This window comes from Capricornis sumatraensis, chromosome 12 (genome assembly GCF_032405125.1).
Source record: "Capricornis sumatraensis isolate serow.1 chromosome 12, serow.2, whole genome shotgun sequence".
Lineage (NCBI taxonomy): Eukaryota > Metazoa > Chordata > Mammalia > Artiodactyla > Bovidae > Capricornis > Capricornis sumatraensis.
In genome coordinates this window covers 42880744-42900089 of record NC_091080.1, presented here as the reverse complement: position 1 = coordinate 42900089, position 19346 = coordinate 42880744, and the positions used below count along the sequence as shown (strand labels likewise).

The window sequence follows — 19346 nt, the reverse complement described above, 5'->3', positions numbered from 1 at the left end:
TCTATTGTCATACTGGGGTCAAATGATCACACTCAAATGAGTGGGACAGATATGTGAACAGTTTTGTTTTTGGTAAATGTCTACACTGGCCAAGCTTATAACGTGTCCTCCCTCCTGCCCTCAGAGATGCTTTACCTCCCCCAGCTTCACAGTGAACAAGAAACAACAAAATAAATGTCTTTTTTCCCCCAGTGTTTTTCTACCCTTTCTTTCCAGTATCACTGCCATTACCCTGGGTTAGATAATAACTGGTGATGATGATGATAATTGATAGTAAAAATTTACAGCAATTGTTCCTTTATTGACTTTTTGCTTCCAATTTTTTCCCACTCCACTGCACTCTGCACCACACCAATTTTCCCAAAACATGAAAAATGATCTCACCCTTCACCAGTATAATTTAGTAAGAGACACCTCAAGTCTGTAAAGTAAAAAGTCCTTAAGTCTAGTATTTAAAGTCTTCAAATCCAATTTCCGAGTCCCATTTCCCTTGCGTTCGAGCCCTACATAAACCATTTACTCCAAAGTTACCAACTTTACATAAACCTTTCACTCCAGGAGTGAAATACTCTCCCTAACAACGTCTGTTCATATATCTTACTGAACAAAATGCATTTATTCACTAACTGGAAAGAAAAACTAAGTCTTGAGATATACCTCAATTTCACAGAACTGGTCTTGAGGTGCTTGTTCTTGTGATTTTGTCCAAGCAGTGTCATCACAGGAAACTGTCATTTATTAATGACATGAACAAACATGAAAGTCCAAACAGTAACTCATTAACTGAGTTTCCATTTCTAAGAGCAAATGTCTTTCCCATGGGGAGAGGGACTCTGTCTCTCCTCTATGGAATCCTTGACACCTATAACACTGCCTGGCATCCAGCTGATGTGAAATATTTATTTCTTTCAGTGAATAAACCACAGTGGACCAACAGAAAATAGTTGACATGTTTTAATATTTATTGGTAGAAACAGATCTTCAATGCATACTTTGTGTTTGTATAAATTCTACATTCTCTTACTTTTGTTGTCATCATTTATTTGGAGTTTTTTGGCCTCCAAGTGAACTTAACATAGTATCTATGCATTTGATTCTTTACAGATTTTTTTTTTTTTTGATTTTAAACTAAATTTGAGAAACCATGCATGTTGTACATTTTACTTAATTTAATCCAAAAAATGGTTTGCACTTTCAAAAAAGTCACGAAAAGGCAGAACTCAAATAACCTCTATGCTCTAAAATGTCCATGTTCCATTTCTGAAAAAAGAAATACTTGTTCAGTGTTATATATTGCTTGCTGTCTAGTAAGTCAGATTGTCAGAAACGCTTCATAAATTATCTCTATTTTAAAATATCTTAATCCACTTCCTCCCCGAGATGATCCTGCAAATATTAAATATTGTGCCATATGCAGTAATAGCTCAACAGCTTAAAATAAGAACCAAACCAGTAGTTTTCAGACTGAATATTTTAACCTTAAAATTATATACCTATATATACACATATTAAATTTAAGTACTGCATAATAAATTTAACATTTCAAGTAACTTAAGTGCATTAAGCAAACATTCAGCCAGGGACTCTTTCATGAAGACACTTTCCTTAGAATGAAAAGTTAAAGGAAGGCTTATTTAGATACCAATGTCTGGACACAGTATGAAGCCTATGGGACCTGAAAGTCCAAGCAAAACCCTGCAGGACTTTTTGGACAAATATTGACTTGTAACCTACCAAACTGTGCAGATACAAAAGTGCTTAGCATGAACAAAATTACCAAAATAAAAATATTTTGAAGGTTATTTGGTTCTAGAAATATTAACTATTCTGTACTTTAGAATAATTCAATATTTGCATTTTAAACTTCCTATAAATTTACTCTTTTTAACAAGTTAAAAAAGCACACACAAAAAATAGTTCAAACTATAATCATCTGCTATTTTTCATCCTGGTAAGCGCATCACAAATGATTCAAGAAAACAATGCCTGAACACAGCTCCCCGGTGGTGTGCCTCTGAGGGACTCAGGGCATCACCCGCTGTTGGCTAGGCCGGACCCTAAGACAGGTTGCCGGCAGACGGGGCAGGTGCAGTTCTCTGAGAGCCACCGGTCGATGCAGTGGATGTGGAACTCGTGCATGCAGGGTAACTGCCTGAGCTTGTTTCCGGCCACGTAGTCGCTGATGCACACACTGCAGGCCTTGCCCGGCTCGCCGTCCGCACCGCTGTGCTCGTAGTTCCGGGTGGAGAGATTGTCGATCTGCTCTTTGGTTAAACCACGCGTGGGGTCGTCATCGTCCCCCTCGTTAAGCAGGAAGAAGTGAGCGAGGCGAAGAATGGGTAGTGTTCCCGTCTCCACTAAGTTACCTGAATTCCGCGCAGGACGGCCCACCACGGGGTCACTGGCTAGGGTATGAAGTGGGGTGAGCTCCACGCGGGCCAGCCGGCCCCGGGATGCTCCTTCCGCGGGAGGGCCGGCGGCCCCACCCGGGGGACCCGCGTCTGAGCGCAGCACCGGCCCGTGCGGGCCATCGCTCTGCACCTCTGACTCTGACTCGGCCTCCATGAGAGAACTCAGCTCACCAAAGCCAGTCATGATCTGCCTTAGAATTGATCGCAGCGCCGTGGAGGACGGCTCGGTGAGCTCATGCTCAGACACCCTGCGCAGCGGCACGGTGATGGTGCTCACATAGGTGCGCATCCCCGAGCGCTCCTGGCGTGAGATGCTGCGGTGGAAGCCTCCACTGTTTCTCTCCAAGGAGATCCGGTTCTCTGCCAGCCCCACCCGAGACCGAGTCCTGTTGGCGATGCTGTCGCGGTCGCTGCTCTCTCCGGGACGAATCCTCCTCACCTGCAGGTCCAGGGTGATGGTCGGGTGTCGCCGCACGGCAGCGGGCAGCCTGCTGGGCTCCTCCTCCTCCTCTTCCACCGTGATTCTGGACACAAGCCTGGAGTTGGAGAAGAGTGAGGACGCAGCCCCTCTGCCTTCTGGGTCCTGCTCCAGGAAGACCCGGGTTACCCCTCTCCTCCTGACAGACCGCCTGGTGCTCTGCTGGGAAGGCCAGCTCTCTCTCTGTGAATTATGGTAAACTGTGCCATTGGGTCGCTGAATCGGCGACCGGCTCCGACTCCTGAAAGTAGACCGTAGTCTTATGGGCTCTAGTCTTTGGTTTGTATTCCTCACTGTGACATTGGTTCTGGCCCCATTTTCCCAGACATGGGCTGCTCCAAACCGCTGCCCCTCCCTCTGCCTGAGTTCACTCCCACCTGATGGGGTGCTGAGATGAGTGAGGGGGGCACCAGGTCCAGGACTGCCAGATGCACCCCCAATTCTATTTCTTAGTCTTCCCAATGGAGACAGAGAGCCTTCAACTGAGCTCTGCCCCCCGGAGCCAAGGCGTGTCCTGGGAATGCGGGCACCGCGGCTGAGATTCCCTGCAGCCTGGCTCCTGGTTCGCCTGGCCACAGGACTGCTTGGTCTCTGGGGCCCATCTGCAGCCTGATCTTGACTGACATCTGAGAAGGGCATGCCCACAGAGTCTTCGCCATCCATTTCAAATCCTCTATTCTCGTGGTTGATGTGGATTTCCAGACTAAACCGAAACTCTCCACTGTGAGGGTTGGTTCGACTCACAGCTCTCCAGGTCTGGTTCCCATTCTGCCCACTTCGAGTTGCGTTTCCTGTGCGAAGAAAGGTGTTCAGCCATTCCAGCAGAGAATCTTCATTCGAACCCTCTTCAGGGATTCCTGAGTCTGGAAAGCAAACCAAATCAACTTAACATCAATTCCTGAAATCCATCTTTGGATTTTCATTGAAAGCTTATAAGATAAAGTTTTTATTAAATTAAATTATATTTAAGAACATCTGTGCATTTGAATGAATGAAAAACAGCCAAAAAGAAAATGAACTTTCTAAAAGAAAGGTGTATACTACAAGTGTACTATAATACACAGTGTGAATTAACATTATAAAATTTTAAATACTATTTGCGCAGAGGTGTGAAGAAATCTTCACTCTTGCTTTCTATAGGCCTATTATTGGCAAAATATTAAGGCAAATGAAAAATATAACCATTACCAAAACTGTACATTTAAATTGCTTTATTCATATGGTAATATTAATAAAACATGGCAAGAAAACATACATAATTCACTTGAATTTGTAGAATCCTTTTGGGAAAGGTAACAGTGTTTTTTACAACTAGGTATTTTGGTAACCTTAAGAATCTTGTTTCTTAGAAACTGCCAAAAACATATAGCTCAAGAACTGTGGCTTTATGAGTACAATATTAGAACCATAATATGTCTTTATGTAAAGAAAGGAAATTTTAAGCATTTAATTCAGTTCTCTATGGCTATATCCTTACCTGTAAATTTGATATAATAATAGGATAGATGTCAGGGGATTATCATGAGGATAAAAGAAGACATGGTATATGATTAACATAACATCTGGCATGATATAATATGTGAGAAAGCACTCAATAAATGTTAGCCATTATATATAATACAATAAAATACATTTTCTGTTCATTTAGAATGTGAGCTGCATGAAGACAAGTTTTGTCTCATTTTGTTCACTGTTAAATCCCCAACCTCTATTCTATTTGGTACAAATCAGACTCTCAATTAATACTTCTGAATGAATCAATTTAGAAATAACTGCACCCCTGATAGACTTCTTTGACTATGACAGTGCTACTGTGGGAAGCTTACATTTTCTGTTTTTAACCAGTGGGTTATTAAAGTACAAAACTCAATGAAAGGCATTGTAATGTGTATTAACTACACAGATTTTACCCTTAAAGTCTGTTCTACTCAAAAACAGCTATTAAATGGGACTGCTTTGATTTTATTTCATTACTGCAATCTCTCATAAAAAATGTTCTTTATTAAAGTTAAACCTATTAATCAGCTGCTGATTATCAGTAAAATAAGCAACTTTAGCCATATTCTAAAAATATAAGCTATTTCATTTGTAATGGGTACATTTTCCATTAAAACATATCTCAAAGGACCAGTCTTACCAGCTATACTCATATAGTACAATCTGTCTATATCAATGTAAAGAAAACAAGAGTTAATTTCCACTTTCCATTTTAATTTGCAAAGAGATATGAGTAAACAGCAGGTAAACATTAACTCATTCTAAATGCCACTGTTTTAATTACTAGGATACAGTGATGATGATGCATGAAAGAGGTCAACTCATATCTCACAAAATCTGTGGTCCCTTCTTCCACTGTAAATGCACTGCGATGGTCCTGGGCACAGCCTGGCAAGCAGGGCGTTCACAGGACTGAGTTCTCATCAATGGAACTGGAGTGGAAGTGAGAGAGCTCATTTTCAGGCAGGTGCCTGCGCCTCCCTCTGGACCTAGAACTGTCAGTTGGAACCTAGATGTGGTGGTGACTTAGCTTGATCATGAAGGCCGCACCACGGAGCAGCAGCAGTCAACGTCCAGTAAACCTTTCTGCAACAGTGGAGGTGCTCTGTCTCTGTGCTGTCTGATACAGAAGCTACTGGCCACATGGGACTATTAAACGCCTGGATGTGGCTAATATGACTGAGGAACTGAGTTTTCAATTGTATTAAATTTAAATAGGCCCATGTGGCCAGTAGCTACTGCACTGGACAGCACAGTTGTAGAACCACTCTGCTGGCTGGGAGGGTCCCAGGAGGCTTTACGGAGTAAAGTGTGCCTGCCCTGGACTGGTAACATGAAAGAGGAGTAAACTTATATCTTCCCGAGCCAATGCAATTGGGGTTTTTAATAGTCTACACCCTAATTTATACCATGATCTTGATATAATATGTGAAACTTCTACTAACAAATACTTGTGGGGAAGGAAGTGGTAGGGCAGACCTTAATGCTGGCTCTACTTTTAATTCTATACACTTCTGTTTAGTTTGAAATTTTTTTTAAGCAATTTGTTTTTATAAGAACTTATGACTTAGTGTTTGTTCAGTAAAATGATACAACAAACATAAAAACAACACAGCAAAGCAACAAAGAGGTTTTTCTGACTCAGTCTTTCTGTGTTGCTCTGTATAACTTTTTAAAAGCCAAGCTTAGTTATATTAACTTAAAAATAAAAACTAGTCTGTACATTCTAAAATTAAAAAGAATTCTGCTGGCAATTAATACACTATTTCATACACAGGAGCTCCTGAAGGCAACGGGTGTATAAGACATCTTTATATGCAACCTCTGTCCTGTACTGCCGAACTGTACTGCTTTGCATATAATTCATAAATACTCCCTGAATGAGTATCACATTAAATCTGAAAAACACTACAAACCAACGTCAGACAAGGTCCTGGAAGCTCATGTCTGCAATTACTCCAATCAAACCTGTTCCTTATAGAAAGGAGTCCATAGTACCTCTGGTGTTTGTCCCATTCCTCAAGTCAGGCTGAGATGCTATTTGTTCCTTGACACCATCTAACCGCTGTTGTAATTCTTCTGATGTTATTTCTCCTAAAAAACAGAAAAATGCTCACTGAAATTCAAATTTTTAAATTACTAAGTTTTATGAAAACTTATGGTCAGACTAATCTTCAGCAATCTGTGAAAGACATTCTGTTTTCATTTCTGTAAACTGAAGACAGTAAAAACTGTTTACTTGATGCAAATACACATCATTTTGGTTGTTTCATTTATTAATGTTTTATTTAAATTAAAATAAGATTTAATTTGAATCATTAATAAAGTGATCCCAGTTGATATACTTAGGAACCCATAGGCTATAATTCTATGGATTTTTGTCAGAGTTAAAAAGAAATTAAGAGGGGAATATTTCTAGAGAAAACTTCAAATCTTTACTTGAATTTTACCTAGTTCATTACATGGGTAATCCACTATATAGTATGCAAATATGCAACATAGAAATATATTACATACAAACCTCCAAGTTTCAACCAGTTCATTGTGAAATTTGATTTGTAAAAAAATTATGGAGCAAGTCTGACTCTGGAGGACTTATTAGTTCAAGTAAATAAATAAACAGTAACATGAGTTAGAATCAGGTTTGAAATGAATAGTATTTGTACAAATATTACTTAAGAGAAATAGGACCACATATGTAAATATTGGACACTATCATGGACATGAACCACTTGGTTTTTTTGACGCTTGTATAACAGTGCTATATATTCAATATTCTTGTTTGGTCGCTAAGTCATGTCTGATTCTTGTAAGCCTGTGGACTGTAGCCCACGAGACTCCTCTGTCCTTGAGATTTCCCAGGAAAGAATACTGGAGTGGGCTGCCATTTCCTCCTCCAGGGGATCTTCCTGACCAGCGATCAAAGCGAATCTCCTGCATTGGCAGGTGGAATCTTTACTGCTGAGCCACCAGGGAAGCCCCAATATTAACCTACTTATGACATAAAGAAGTACACCAGTGATTTTTCTATGTTGTTATGTTACAAAGCTCTTGAAGTCACCAAAACAGTACAATGTATTTTGGAACAGGGAAGATGGGGGTAAAAACCCCTCCTAACGCTGAAACTTTTAATAATGCTGAAAAAGGTATTTTCTCTTTTACCTATCCCTTACCAGGAGTGCCTAAAAGATTATGGTCTCTCATCAGCCGGTAATCTTCATCATTGAGGTTGTTTATAAACTGGTAATAGGCTTCTTCTCTGTGGAGACGCTCTTGCTGCCACCTTCTCTCATTTTCTTGGTGATGCTGGTCTTGGGATGAAGTTTCTTCACCACCATCATCTGATTGAGATCTAGATCGATTCATGCTGAGACTCCCGGCTTTCTGTTCAAACAACAAACACAAATTCAAGGTATTAGTCATGGACTGACTAAACACATGGCTTCATGTTTGTTTTTTTCATTTTCATTTTAAAAATCTGCCCACTACTCAAATACTTCGTATGCCAAGTCTTGCAGTGAAAAACTTACATGTAAAATAAATATCAATACTAACAGCTCCTAGGCAATACAACACAACTGGGCCTACTGCTTTGCTGAAAGCTGCTCTTGAAGTCAAAATGGATTTGGTTTCACCACACATTTCTCATACTTGAAAACCAAAGTGATTATCTCACTTTTACCTCTTTGACTCTCCTGTAAAGTTGGTTTAATATATTCCAAATATCTGAATACTTTATGTTAGCATACAGATTTTAACCTTGAATTATGCACATTCTTTACTTAATAAGCATTGGGAGGGTATCGTTTACATTTATTTCCAGTAGGAGTTTTCTTCCCAAAATAAAGTTCATAAATGTAATATTACCCTCTTTGCATTTTGTTGAAGTAAAAATAAGTTAGCTGAACAGACCTGAAGTTGACCTCTCTTACACCTCACAGGAGACAATACTACATGCACAACTCTGGGGATCCTGCAAGCACATCAGAACTCTTGTACCTCTCTATAAGAACCCTGTTCCTAAGACTGGAGTGGTTAGTCCAGAGGCTGCTGAGTGCCAGTGAAACTTCCTGACCTTGCTGAGGCAAACACTGCTTTTGGATTATCCTGAAATGTTATTCCTGAGAAATTTACTTTTAAACCATAAGGAAATCAAGGGAAGAACTATTTATTTCATAAATATCTTAAAATTTCTTAAACATATCTAAGTCGTTAAAGCTTCAGTTCTCAACTGGGAATGCATACCAAACTCACTTCAGGAAATTTTCCAGAATACAGATGTCCAGAGTTCACCCCCAATCCAGGTCAGAATTTTCCAGGGTAGGGCTCAGGTCTAACTGCAAGAGCTAATTTGGGTGTTCTGTGGCTGAAATGGGGCTTCCTGAGTGGTGCCAAGTGGTAAAGAATCTGCCTGCCAATGCAAGAGATGTAGGAGACACAGGTTCAATCTCTGAGTCAGGAAGGCTCCTGGAGGAGGGCATGGCAACCCACTCCAGTATTCTTGAGTGTGGGTTCTGGAGAATCCCATGGACAGAAGAGCCTGGTGGGCTACAGTCCATAGGGTCACACAGAGTCAGACATCACTGAAGCAACTCAGCATGCATACATGTGGCTGCAATAAACCATTCCTTGACAATTTCCAGTATGTCACTAACAGATATGTATAAGACAGCATATAACTTAATAGAAGCTAGAGGGTCAAATGACTAGGTGGCCAATGAAGCAACTGTTATAACTATGACTCAGTATTTAACAGGCAAACTATTGATATTTTGGGCTTCCCCGGTGGCTCAGTGGTAAAGAACTGCCTGCCAATGCAGGACACTCCAGTGCGATCCCAGGGTCGAGAAGATCCCCTGGAGAAGGAAATGGCAAGCCACTCCAGTATTCTAGCCTGGGAAATCTCATGGACAGAGGAGCCTGGTGAGCCCATGGGGTCGCAGAAGAGTCCGACATGACCAAGCAACTGAGTAACAAACCACGAATTGGTACTTTAAAAACAAAGTGAAATTAGCCCAGGAGTGTAACTTATTGTATGAGTTAGCTACTATCCAATCTCACACACAGTCCAACATTAAATTACAAGCGTTTTTTTTTTTTTTTTTTTTACCAGGGATAACGTTATTTTTAAAAGATCTGTAGCACTATGTAATCATATGCAAATAAACATTATCAAACGTTCCCGATTTCTTTTCATGTTCAGCATGGTCAGGACTAGCCCATCATTAGCAAAGAGCGTATTTGGTAGGTACGGCAGTAATGTGACTTTTGTATAGTAAAAGATTTTAAAAATTTCAAACCTGTCACAAGACCAAACTAAATTAGTATTAGTCAAAACTTTTGAGCTTCTCCTCAAAAAGGTAATTCGTACAATTAAACAACAATTAAATCCAAGTGAATACCTTATTTTCCTTTCAACATGCTTTTAACAACATACGCAGTGGTATCCGTCCTTCCATTGTCTGTGCTTTTTTTGACGGCTGCCCATCTGAAGCGATAAAACAGTGAATGAATTCAGTCAATGGCTTCTGGGAAGGCGAGGAAACGGGCTACCCGTCTCCAAACTCGGCTGCAAAGCCGAAGCAAAAATCTCTAGTGAATTCTTTGGACAGACTCATCTAGAAAACGAGATGCCCGGACAACTAGGTCATGAACCCCCCGCCACCCTCCCCCGTAGCAGAAACTAGGCCTCTCCCAGAGTGACAGTTCCTCTCTCAGGGCCCTTCCTTCCCACCCCGCTCGCTTTCGGAGACAGTCGGCCTCAGGCTCACTTCTCAACCTTCACTTTCTCGCCACCCCTGCCCTCCGCCTCCGATACCGGCTCCTCTCCTGGCCGTTGCGACGGAAGCGCGCGACGGGGGTAGGATCTCCAGAACAATAAACAAACGAGCTCAGGCGGCCCGACCAACCTCTTCCCAAGCCGCCCCCGAGTAACGAACGCTTCCCATAGCGACCCAGATTCCCAAGGGAGGCGGCTGACAGACTGCGCCTCAGCGCCAATCACCGGCCAGCGCGGTGCAGCGGGCGCGCGGGTAGCCAATCAGAGAAGAGGCGGGGCTCGGGGCGGTGCCGCAGGGGGCGGGAGTGGGGGGCGGGCCGCGTCTCCCGGAAGTTCGCGGGAGGCCTGGAGAGTTCCTAGGACCTCACCTCGCCCGCGTTCGGTCCGCTTCCCTCCAGCTGCCAGGAGAGGAGAAGCGTGCGTCCCGGAGGCAGTGACCCCGACGACGGGCGGGGTTCGCATCCGCGCCTCTGGAGGCCGCTGCCCTCTGTGGGCGTGTGCTGAGAGGCCTCCTGCTGTGCCGCGGGACAGTCCAGCAAGGCTCTGGAGGCGGGACGGCCGGGCCGCGCCCCCTGCGCGACTGGAGATGCTCGTCCACCGCTGCCGGGCGCACGCCGGTGCTACCGGAAACCGTGTCCGGCGGGGCCCGGGAGGCGGCGCCCAGCGTTCCGGCCCTCGGCGCTGGCGGTCTCCGGGCCGCCCTCCCCGGTTGGCGTGAAGCCCAGCTGTCGGCTCCTATCCCTGGATCGCCTGGGTACCGCGTAGCTCAACACCCAGCCGCTTTCCCGTATTGCTCGTCGGAAAGTGCCAGCCCTCGTTAACTCTCGAGTGCTTTTACTCCTGTTGCTTCACCTTCCGCTAGGAAAGTGCGTTGAAACTCTCCCCACAGTCGTACCTCTGGTTTTATTTCTGAGATGTGACGCTTTCCAGACTCGTCTCACACCACTCGTTAAACCCTTGAGTCCCCGCTCAGTCTGGTAGGGGCTCCCTGACTTCCCTATGGTCCAGAAGACTCAGTCATTGCGCGGATGCTCACAGTACTGTGATTCTTCATTCATTCATTCATGGCCTTAACTGGGAAGCCGCTAGTCGATCCCCGCCATCACGCTGAGCTCCTGGGTAACAAGCCGGTGTGAGCTTGGGAATCCATGAGCTATCAGTGTCGTAGGGGTCTACGGACGTTTGTTGGTTTGCTTTTTAATTGGCATAGTTATAGAGACTAAAAATGGAAATGTATAAATGATGCCGCCTGCAAGCCCCTTCACTGTCATCTCTGCCGCGTACTGCTACAGACTGGACTCTTCTTGGTATCTGGGAACTCCTAGGCAACCCCAACCCTACTTTTACCTAATTTCCTTTATCTCCCAGGACTCATTTCATATCTCATGGTCAAAGGGTTTTTTCTCTGATACCTCTGACTTGACACTGTAATGCCAACCTCCAGACACACATAAAACTAGGCCCATGTCCTTTCTATGGGGGCACCCATAGCTTCCTCTGTGTTAGTATTTACTTCCTCTGTTTTAGTATTTACGCGTTTTGCCGTTCAATCCCTAAGTCTCATCGGACTCTTTGCCACCCCATGGACTGTAGCCCACCAGGCTCCTCTGTCCGTGGGGATTTCCAAGCAAGAATACGAAGTTGGTTGCCATTTCCTTCTCCAAGGATAACAAATATTTACTGGGTGCCGCTAGGAATTAGGTGCTAGTGATAACAGCAGAAAATGAGACCAACGAGGCCTCTTGCCCTCCTTTTCAATTGAAAAAGACAGCCACTGAGCAAGTTCCTACAATGATGTGATTTTCTGTTCATTTATAGGTCTCTTCTATCTAAGGTCCAAACTCCTTCCATTTGAACAAATGGTTTCATTCATTTTTATAGTCCCAGAACTCAGCACAGGGCCTGGCACAACATGCCCCCCAGACAACTGCATGAATGAGCAGAGAAAAATGCACTTTTGAGACTTCCCTGGGAGACCAGTGGTTAGATCTCCACGCTTCCACTGTAGGGTGCACAGGTTCGATCCCTTCTTGGGGAACTACAATTCTGCATGCTGTGCAGCATGACTAAAAACAGAATGCAAACTTTTACAAACAGGATTAATGCATGTTAGTGCAATGACCTCAAGAACTGTGAGTACAAGTTTGAGAAAATCACACGTGAGACATCTAAAATTCAAGCAGAAATCATTTCTAGTATCTATATGAGTTTTAATGAGTATAATACTCCCTACCCAAGGAATAAAAAAATATAAAGTCTAACCATGTAATTTACCATGTGGAAATTTCTACAGATTTCTGTGGACAGATAGTCAGGTAATGTACCGAACCTGAATCTAGTATCTTGCTTCAGTTTTGTAGCCCAAGATAAAGTGACTCCTCAAGGGTTCTAGTTATGATAACTGGGACAGAGAGATGGATCACTCTGGATATCTGTATTTCTAGGTCTCATAACGTGCCAAAACCCTAACCCTAATTAATCTCATTTACTGTAGTAGTACCTGGCCTTTTTTGTGTCTTTTTTTTTAATTTATTTTTTTATTGAAGGATAATTGCTTTACAGAATTTTGTTGTTTTCTGTCAAATGTCAACACGAATCAGCCATAGGTATACATATATCCCCTCCCTTTTGAATCTCCCTCCCATTTCCCTCCCCATCCCACCCCTCTAAGTTGATACAGAGCCCCTGTTTGAGTTTCTGGAGTCATACAGCAAATTCCCATTGGCTATTTTACATATGGTAATGTAAGTTTCCATGGTACTCTTTCCATACATCTTACCTTCTCCTCCCCCCTCCCCATGTCCATAAGTCTATTCTCTATGTCTGTTTCTCCATTGCTGCCCTGTAAATAAATTCTTCAGAACCATTTTCTAGATTCTGTATATGTGCGTTAGAATACGATATTTATCTTTGTTTCTGGCTCACTTCACTCTGTATAATAGGTTCTAGGTTCATCCACCTCATCAGAACTGACTCAAATGTGTTCCTTTTAATGGATGAGTAATATTCCATTGTGTATATGTACCACAACCTCTTTCTTTATCCATTCATCTGTCGATGGGCATCTAGGTTGTGTGTATCTCTTAACTCCAAGACTTTTTACAATTAGGAATAAAATGGTATAAAAAAAATTAAAACCGTATCATTAAAAGGATCTTCTGTATGTTTTATGTACTGAAAATGTTTAAATGATTTTGGCTTCTTACAATGACAACCTTAATTGAAATTTAAAATCCAGTTCATGGGGTCACAAAGAGTCAGACATGAATTAGCAACTAAACAACAACAATAAAAGGGCATTACTTTGGGGAGGTATTGGCTTTGGATAATGAGTTAAGATCCCAGCAATACCTGAGTTGAATCGCAAAGAGGTGACAGGATTTAGAGAAGTAAAGAAGGAAGGGGAGTGGATGAGGGAAGGAGGGGAATGGTAATAGTTTTAGAGAGAATCAATAAACGTGTCCTATGTAGCAATTCTCAGCCTTGAATGTCCATTAGTATCACCAGGGAGCTTTAAAAATCCCAGTGCTCAGTTGCAGCCCAGATCAATTACACCAGAATTGCTAGAGTAATTCACCAGGTATTTTCAATGGACACCCAAGGTCAAAAACCACTGTTTAACTGGATGGAAAGCAGCATAGGAGAAACTGGTTAGGAACCATAGTGGAGACTTGGAAGAACTCAGACTGTGGGAAATGTAGCTATGTGGAGCTAATGCATCTAATTCTAACGTATCCACTGAAAGCTGCCTTAAGGTGTTTTCATCATGTCAGGCTAAAGTAAATAAAGGCTGGAATATTAGATAAAGGAGCTAGGCTGTAGGCGGTGAAAGGTCACACAGGATCCTAGAAGATTTCTGAGCCGAGTAATGATGTAAATAAAACAGCGTTTTAAAAAAGAATGTAGGTTTTCAGAGCAAGAAGGACAATCATCTGATGGAACTTACCTTGGGCTAGTAAGGGGAAGGGTTATGAAGGGTGAAAAAGCCCCAGAGTTTCTGAGCATGGAGCTGCATGGAAACAAATAACCTTACATATCAAGTATCAGGTGGTTGCAAAGATGACCTAATCATGTTTGTGTTCGATAGAAAGAGAGCTCTGTGGCTCACAGGAGACTCATGATTAGACAGGAACCAGCCAGAAATGACTGGGCTTTTCTGAGTAGCATAGTCCAGCTATGTGGAGGGTGAAACATATTGGAATGAAAAGTCAGTGTAAGATGGTAAACCTTGAAAAACTGACATGAAACTAAATGGTGTTCCTATAGATTACTTGCTACACTGTGGTGTAGCAAAATATACTTTGAAATGAAAATTAAAGTCATATGCTTATTCAAGAAAAAAGGTGTCCAGCAGAGGGATAAAAGGACAATATTATATTCCTGAATATCAATTTAAAGAGGTAAATTTTCTTTAATAATTACAGAACACGAGAGCAGAATTCATCATCAACAAATGGGAGAAATTTTCAGTTTGGGACATTCTTACTGGTCACTGTATTGGGAATCTCTTAGCTAAGAAAAGTAATTTTTTAACCTGTTATATGTATTTTTTCAGCTGTCTCTTTTACTTAGTAGGTATTTGATGGAAGGGTCTTGGCACCATACATAGACATTAATGAAGCAAGGGATGAGTGTAGGCATTTTAAAAATTATTTTGCAAAACATTAAATTAAAAACATCAAGCTAATGTTATAAACAGGGGAAATCCTGTCTTCATTTCCCTCCTGACCCAGCTTAAATGTCATGGTCTGTCCTTTTCACTCACTGCTGCCAATAATCCTCACTTGTCACCCCTCATCTTTTCATCCTATCCAGCTGGCAGGGCCCTAATCCAGTGAATCCAACATCTGTCTTTGTCTGGTCTCCACCTGGGCTGTTGAGTGCTGGTGTCAAAAACCTCACAGCAGGGCAGACGGATACTGATACGCTGCATGGCTACACCTGCAGATGGGCCCTTGACATTGGCTGGAAGTCCTAGGACAGTCTGCCAGCTATCTCTCTGATTCCGCCCAAAGGTTGTTTTCAACCTGCAGTCTTTTCAGGTATGAAATCATTGCTTTCTCTCCTTCCACACCTGTCTGCTCATTCACAGCAGGCAAACTTTTACCATATAGAGAAAACCAAAGCCATCTGAAACAGAACTACTTTCACCAAATCTACAGAGTCATATATATCCATGCCTGGTTGCAGAAGACTCTTGAGAGTCTCTTGGACTGCAAGGAGATCCAACCAGTCCATCCTGAAGGGGATCAGTCCTGGATATTCATTGGAAGGACTGATGCTGAAGCTGAGACTCCAATACTTTGGCCACCTCATGCGAAGATTTGACTCATTGGAAAAGACCTTGATGCTGGGAGGGATTGCGGGCAGGAGGAGAAGGGGACAACAGAGGATGGGACGGCTGGATGGCATCACCAACTCGATGGACACGAGTTTGGGTGGACTCCGGGAGTTGGTGATGGACAGGGAGGCCTGGCGTGCTGCGATTCATGGGGTTGCAAAGAGTCAGACACAACTGAGCAACTGAACTGAACTGGGTAGACAGAAAGGCATGGATGATTTTTGCACTTCCTACTCACAAGAGGTGAGGTCTCCTTGCCCAGTCTTTGAAACTGGGCTGATCTTGAGTCTTGCTTTCACCAGCAGAATGTGGTAGAAGTGATGCCATGTAAGTTCCAGAGCCCCAGCCTCAAGAGACCTTAACACTTTAACCTCTGCCATTTAAGAGCTCTCCCAGATGATGTAGGAAAGTGTGAGACTGGACTGCTGAGCCCAGCCAACCTCCCAAAAGGCGAGAAACAATCAATTTCTGTTTCACACCACTGTGTTTTGGGGTTGACTGTAGGGCAGCAGGAGATCTGTGACAATAGTTTGTGTCCTTTTCTTCTCCTACCTTTTAACCACAGAGGAAATGTTCAAGCACAAGTCTCCCCTCTCTGGTCCAGTCTCTTTCGCTAGTTTAGGGGTCCACAACTATTCATCATTCTCATTAATCCCTTATAACCAGTTCCATTGAATTAAGGAAATACCTCCAGCCTCTCGCGACTAACAAAGCTTCCTTCAATCTTACGTTCACTCCCAGTTTTAGCCCTGATGCAGTAGGCTCTATTCATCTCCCTTTCACACCTAACCTCCTGAACGAGACTAATAATAGCTAACATTCACGAACACTTACCATAGCTAGGCACCATTCTAAATACATATATTACTGAGTGCCTTAACCATGACAACTGCCTCAGGAGGTAGTTACTACTATAATTCCAATTTTCCAGCTGAGAAAACAGAGGCACAAGGAAGTGAAAAACAAGGTGCCCTGTTTCAGGTCTGGATATGAAAGCCGGATTTCGTGGCTAAAGTCAGTTCTCCTAACCATTCTGCTATAAAAGCATCTACACTCTGTTCCATTTCCTTACTTCAAACTTAACTCTTCTACTCAATGTAGACCGGCTTTGCCCCCATCTTACCACCAAAACTGCACTTATTATCCAAAACAATCTATATAGATAAGTCACATGCTTGTAGTGGGGACCCCCCCAAAGAAATTGGCTCTCAAGAGGCCCCAAAATTATTAGCTATTACAATGGCTTGTGGTCCTCAAAGTGCCACGGTAAACAGATACACAATGTATCTGTGGTATTAACATTTCATAAGGGTGGACAGTTAGGAAGCAAAATGTCTAAAAATATTCCTTGGAGGGGGGGTGATAATTTTAAAAGAGGTTGAGAAACACTGTGTAAATTTAACATTATACTCCTTATCTTGCTTTACTTCTTGGCAACATCCAACACTATCGACCATTCCCTTCTTTCCAAAACTTGTTCTTCCTTTGTCTTTTGTGACATCACTCCCCTTGATTCCCCCAAATAACCCTCTGGCTGCCTCCTCTCAGTCTCCCTTTCTGGCTCCTCCTCTACCCAGCCATGGAATGTTGGAGGTGCTCAGGGATCTGCTCTGTTCTCAGTGTAACACTTTGCAGGTGATCGAGTCAATTGGTACAGCTGATGATTTCCAAACTTTTATCTCCAGCTATGATCTCTTTTTAGCGTTAGTCTCCCATATCGCCCTTCCCACTAGGAATGTTCACTTATATTTCTGCAACATCTCCTATTTGACATGTCCAAAATGGAGTTCTTAATTTTTCTTCTAAACTTGTCTCTTTCAGAGTCTTCCCCCATCCCAGTAAGTGGCAACATCTTCAGGAGTCATCTTGATTCCTTTTTCTTTACATCCCTTCCAACGATCAGCAAGTCCCCTATCATCTATCTATCTATCTATCTATCTATCTATCTATCTATCTATCTATCTACTTGCCTGCCTATCTATCCATATATCTGTCTCTCAGTCTTCCCTTCTACAATCCATTCTTAACATAGCAGCCAAGTTGTTCTTTCCAAAGTAAAGACACCTGGTCAGTAACCTGCTTGCAGCCTTCCAGTTGCTCCAAAATAAAACCTATGGCCTAAAAGGCCTCCCTGGTGGCTCAGTTTGTAAAGAATCTGCCTGCAATACAGGTAGACCCAAGTTCCATCCCTGGGTCAGGAAGGTCTCCTGGAGAAGGAAATGGCAACTCACTCAGGATTCTTGCCTGGGGAATCCCATGGAGAGAGGAGCCTGGCGAGCTACAGTTCATGGGGTTACAAAGAGTTGAGTCGGACACGACTGAGCGACTACCAAAGGTTCTGTATAGGCTTGCCCCTGCCTACCTCATTGTCCTCATCTCACACAACCTCTCCCCTCATGACACTCCTATCACACAGCCTTCTTTCTGTTCCTTGGCTCCTGGCTCAAGGTCTTTGCACTTGCTGTCCCTCAGATCCATCCATCTGGGCCACTCTGCCTCCCTCCCCTTGGCAGCTTTTGCTCCTCGTCACTCAGGTCTCCCCTTAAGCATCACCTCAGAGAGTCTCTGGCCATTGACCTGATCTAAGCAATCTCCTCCTGGGCCCACTTTCCACCTTATTGCCCTATTCCATTTCTTCATGGTACTTACTTACAGCGTGCCCCCTTCTCCTGTGAGCTCTTTTCCCCCATCTTCCTCATCTCTCTGAATGAAGGAGCACTGTATTCTTATATAAGCCTGCCTCCACGGCCACACTTCACTGGTCCGAAGCGGGCTCCTGAACCAGCTGGTCCAGTGTCTTTCCTGGGATTTTTAGAACTGGAATTGAGAAGCAGAGCTGATTCTTCTCTAATGACAGGCATCTTACATCAAATTCAGGGACTGTTAGTGGTCATGTGTCCAGTCATGTGGAGGAAATGACTCTGTAAGAGCAAATGACACTCATATGATTAAGGGAAGAAAGTTATTTTTGAAAGTTTTCTTTTTTTTTTTTTCTGGTGGTTTCTATGGTCTAGATTAAATTCGAGATGCTTATAGAGTCGAGAAACTTTTTGCATCAGTATTTTCTTTGAAAAATTATGAAAGACTAGACAGATTGAACCTGCTATTTCTCATGTCTAACATTACACTCAAATATAGATGCTTAATTTGTGCTTTTTGATGATAAAGGTAACGAACACTCAGCCTGTAGAATGGGAGAGTAGATATTTTACATTTAAATCACTTAGAACTGGAATTGAGATACTGACTGAGAAAATGGAATTAAAAGCTGCAGAGACAAGTGATCAATGCTGAGAAGACTTAGTAAGACTTTTACGTTCATATATCATAAAGCACCAAATCCTTTTGCTGCAAAAAGCACATGCTCAGAGGAAAGGCTGGGAAAAATGTCAAACATTTTAAAATGACTTGCCCCCCACCTTTATATTATTATTAAGGCTCATTTAAATCTTTATAGAAACCAAGCCAATGCAGCACATTCTAATTCTTTATAATTATGCAAACTATGTCCTGGGCATTGTGTGGAGGGCTAAGATAAGTTAGTGACTTGGTCATTAAGGTGTTCATTAAAGGAAAGATTTTTTTATTTTAAGTACATCAAATAAATGGCTGGGCTTTTCTGGTGGCTCAGTGGTAAAGAATGTGCCTGTCAAGCAGGAGACTCGAGTTTAATCCCTGGGTCAGGAAGATCCCCGGAGAAGAAAATGGCAACCCACTCCTGTATTCTTGGCTGGGAAATTCAATGGACAGAGGAGTCTGGTGGCCTATACAATCCATGGGGTTGCACGAGTCAGACACAACTGAGGGACTAAACAATAACAGCAAAATAAATTACTACCA

At 42.7% G+C, this 19346-nt stretch overlaps 1 protein-coding gene across 1 annotated transcript; it reads right to left on the bottom strand.

The window, feature by feature from the left end:
- Window positions 1-966: 966 nt before the first annotated feature.
- Window positions 967-10297, bottom strand: RNF6 (ring finger protein 6). Its single transcript, XM_068984512.1, has 5 exons — window positions 10205-10297; window positions 9789-9874; window positions 7560-7770; window positions 6385-6480; window positions 967-3752 (listed from the first exon to the last, which is right to left on the bottom strand). Exons 3-5 carry the CDS (start codon window positions 7750-7752, stop codon window positions 2032-2034), a joined length of 2010 nt encoding a protein of 669 aa, XP_068840613.1. The 5' UTR covers window positions 7753-7770; window positions 9789-9874; window positions 10205-10297; the 3' UTR covers window positions 967-2031.
- Between the last annotated feature and the right edge of the window lie 9049 nt (window positions 10298-19346).

Excerpts from the sequence above, each read along its gene's own strand:
- RNF6 (XM_068984512.1), bottom strand. The coding sequence starts at position 7,752 with ATGAATCGATCTAGATCTCAATCAGATGATGGTGGTGAAGAAACTTCA. Across the intron at positions 6,481-7,559 it reads TAATCTTTTAGGCACTCCTG|GAGAAATAACATCAGAAGAA; the intron begins GTAAGGGATAGG and ends TCTGTTTTTTAG. Across the intron at positions 3,753-6,384 it reads GAATGGGACAAACACCAGAG|ACTCAGGAATCCCTGAAGAG; the intron begins GTACTATGGACT and ends TTTGCTTTCCAG.